Raw genomic sequence first — 2410 nt, 5'->3', positions numbered from 1 at the left:
ACAAGCTTGAAGAAACAAACTGATATGCCAAGATATTCTAGTAAAATTAGTACTAACATATTATCAAATCTTTCATCTTTAGGCTTTTAAAGGCCAACTTTTTTCGACCAGCGCAGTTCATTGTTAGTCCTATTTCGTCCGTCACCAGGGCTGAAAGCACTCTTCTAGTAGCATCACGTACATTTTTGCCGCCAAGAGCACCCAGATAAGAGAGCTTTAAAAGATAAATAAATTATTGCAACCATATATTCAACATTAAAAACAATGAGAATTATTAAAATGCAGAAAAAGGGGCTTTCTGACGCTTGTCTATCTTTCCAGTTGGGTAGACAAAACAAGATAAAGGGCATGGTTGTCGGTTTTATGGCGGTAGGAGTATCATATTTTGAAGTACTGTGATTTAAATTTCACTTGCTTCGGTCGGTAAAACGTTAAAAAAACTGATCTCATGCAGGGGTATGATTATTCAAATTGTAGTTCTAACTTAAATTTATTTACCAAAGCATTTCGATTTTCACTGGTAGCGATAAATTCCTCAACTGTTTGAATATGACTTTCCGAGCTTATTGGCAGGCTTAAGTGCTCCAGCTCTATCTTTGTCAATCTGGCATCCTTTTCGGAAATAAGTCTCGATAACATTCTGTTGTTGAGTTCTACGGTCCTTTTTATGAGCTCCACTGACCGATAAATTTTTTCAAGAGCTGAAAAAAAGAAACCACTACGGTTAGGTGTTGAGTGAAACAAATATTAGGGGCAATTCCCTAACTTTTTAAGCGAGTTACCGCAAGTGATAAATATCTTCTAAAGCGTTTGTGTCAACCTTGCGCGTTCTATGAGAGCGCGATATATAAATAGGTGATAAGCCTTAGGTTTCATCAAACCTTGAACGAAAAACGGCGATTTCTCGCGAATTCCACTCGTCCTAATAACACAAAAATTGGTCAAATTAAAATTTTACCGTCTTTAATTTCCACGGGAGTGATAGCTTAGCAAAAGGGTTAAACTAGTCGATAAGTTATCGCTTGCTTTATAATTAAAGACGTTAAAATTTAAATTTGCCCACTTTGATTTTTTAATAAGCACGAGGGGAATTAGAAAGACAACCGCAGTTTTTCGTTCATATCACCTATTTAGATATCGCGCTCTCATAGAACGCACGAGGTTGACATTAACCCCTTAGACGATAGTTATCAATTGCGATAACTCGCTTAAAAAGTTAGAGAATTGCTCCCATCAGCTAGAATTTATTTAGTGGTGGAACCCATCTAGTCTCAAGTAATAAATTAAGGAATAATTTCCAAACTTTAAAATATGCATAAAGGTAGTGTGAAGCCAAGTAATTTTGTATCGAATTCCTTCGGTAATTTTAAGACCTGATAGCACAATGAATCATTTAGGATTTATTCACCAATAATTTTCAAAATGGAAATAGAGTTCAGTTTTGTAGTAGTAAGACCAATTACGTAACACTCTGTTTTCTGATTAATAAAATTTTCGGTTCTCTCTATGTCATGAAATTTTATTAAATTTAAATTATAAATTAGATCTCTGGGAATTCATTCACTGGCTGTTTCACTGCACGTAGGTCTTAGAATTTTCAGAGAAATCGATAAAACAAACTTTATCTTATCTTTCACCATCTATAACATTTACAAATCTCTAGCTTTTTTAAACATTAACTACATTTTTCATTGGAAAACACGATATTCCGAAAATTTTACTCTGATGATAAAAATCTGATATAAACTTCATAATACATAAATCTAATGCAATATTTATCTAGTTGAGGCCTTATATGCTACTAAAATTCGAGAAATGCATGTTCAATATAGAACGTCTCACATAATTATTCCTCCAACTTTTCAAAAAAACGGTATGATTGGTTAAGTTTTACCGCACTGTTCTGAGCCATATTAATCTACACCCTTAATGCCAAAATACGTAAAAATATACCCAATAAAAATAAATGTTTTTATAAATCAAAAACGAACTTGATCGTTTGATGGCTCGGTCGGAGCCAGTATCTGTGACTTTTGGAGTTTCAGTGATTGAAGATTGCGTTCCTATCGCAGATTGCGTGTAGTCTGCAAGAACACTGCTTGAAGCAGGTCCAGAAAAGGTGACAGTGTCACATGGAGAGCTTTCCACCCTCCCCTCTTTTGCCAACTCTTCCGTAGCCAAAGCAACATTCTCCTCTGCAGACAAGTTAAATCACAAAAAAAAATTACTTTTAATTATAGCCTGGAGTAAATGTAGTTAAAGGAAACATTTCATCATTGGTATAAAACGAGGTAACAAGGCGGTCAAAATTAATAAAAATGTATTATTACTACTTCCAATTTCAGTAGAAGGATCCTTAATCTGGGGTTTAGATAAATGCATCGGGTCTAATATTGGACATTATTAACAG

The 2410-nt window shown here is 34.5% G+C and overlaps 1 protein-coding gene across 2 annotated transcripts; it reads right to left on the bottom strand.

The window, feature by feature from the left end:
• LOC149623943 (uncharacterized) lies at nucleotides 1-1016 on the bottom strand. 2 transcript variants are annotated; one of them, XM_089852273.1, is made up of 4 exons: nucleotides 882-1016; nucleotides 767-830; nucleotides 499-701; nucleotides 1-214 (listed from the first exon to the last, which is right to left on the bottom strand). In XM_089852273.1, the coding sequence occupies exons 3-4, from the start codon at nucleotides 637-639 to the stop codon at nucleotides 53-55; spliced, it is 303 nt and encodes a 100-aa protein (XP_089708399.1). In that variant the 5' UTR covers nucleotides 640-701; nucleotides 767-830; nucleotides 882-1016; the 3' UTR covers nucleotides 1-52. The 2 variants fall into 2 exon arrangements, with proteins under 2 accessions (XP_089708399.1, XP_089708398.1); XM_089852272.1 differs by lacking the exon at nucleotides 882-1016 and having other exon boundaries at nucleotides 767-878.
• Between the last annotated feature and the right edge of the window lie 1394 nt (nucleotides 1017-2410).

This window comes from Phalangium opilio, unplaced genomic scaffold, assembly GCF_054372755.1.
Source record: "Phalangium opilio isolate 3A_F unplaced genomic scaffold, DU_Popi_V2 ptg000106l_1, whole genome shotgun sequence".
Classification (NCBI taxonomy): Eukaryota; Metazoa; Arthropoda; class Arachnida; order Opiliones; family Phalangiidae; genus Phalangium; species Phalangium opilio.
This window is presented reverse-complemented; position numbering and strand designations above follow the sequence as displayed.

Coding starts and splice junctions, on each gene's coding strand:
- LOC149623943 (XM_089852273.1), bottom strand. CDS start 639: ATGTTATCGAGACTTATTTCCGAAAAGGATGCCAGATTGACAAAGATA. Junction 215..498: donor GTGAAAATCGAAATGCTTTG/GTAAATAAATTT, acceptor TATCTTTTAAAG/CTCTCTTATCTGGGTGCTCT.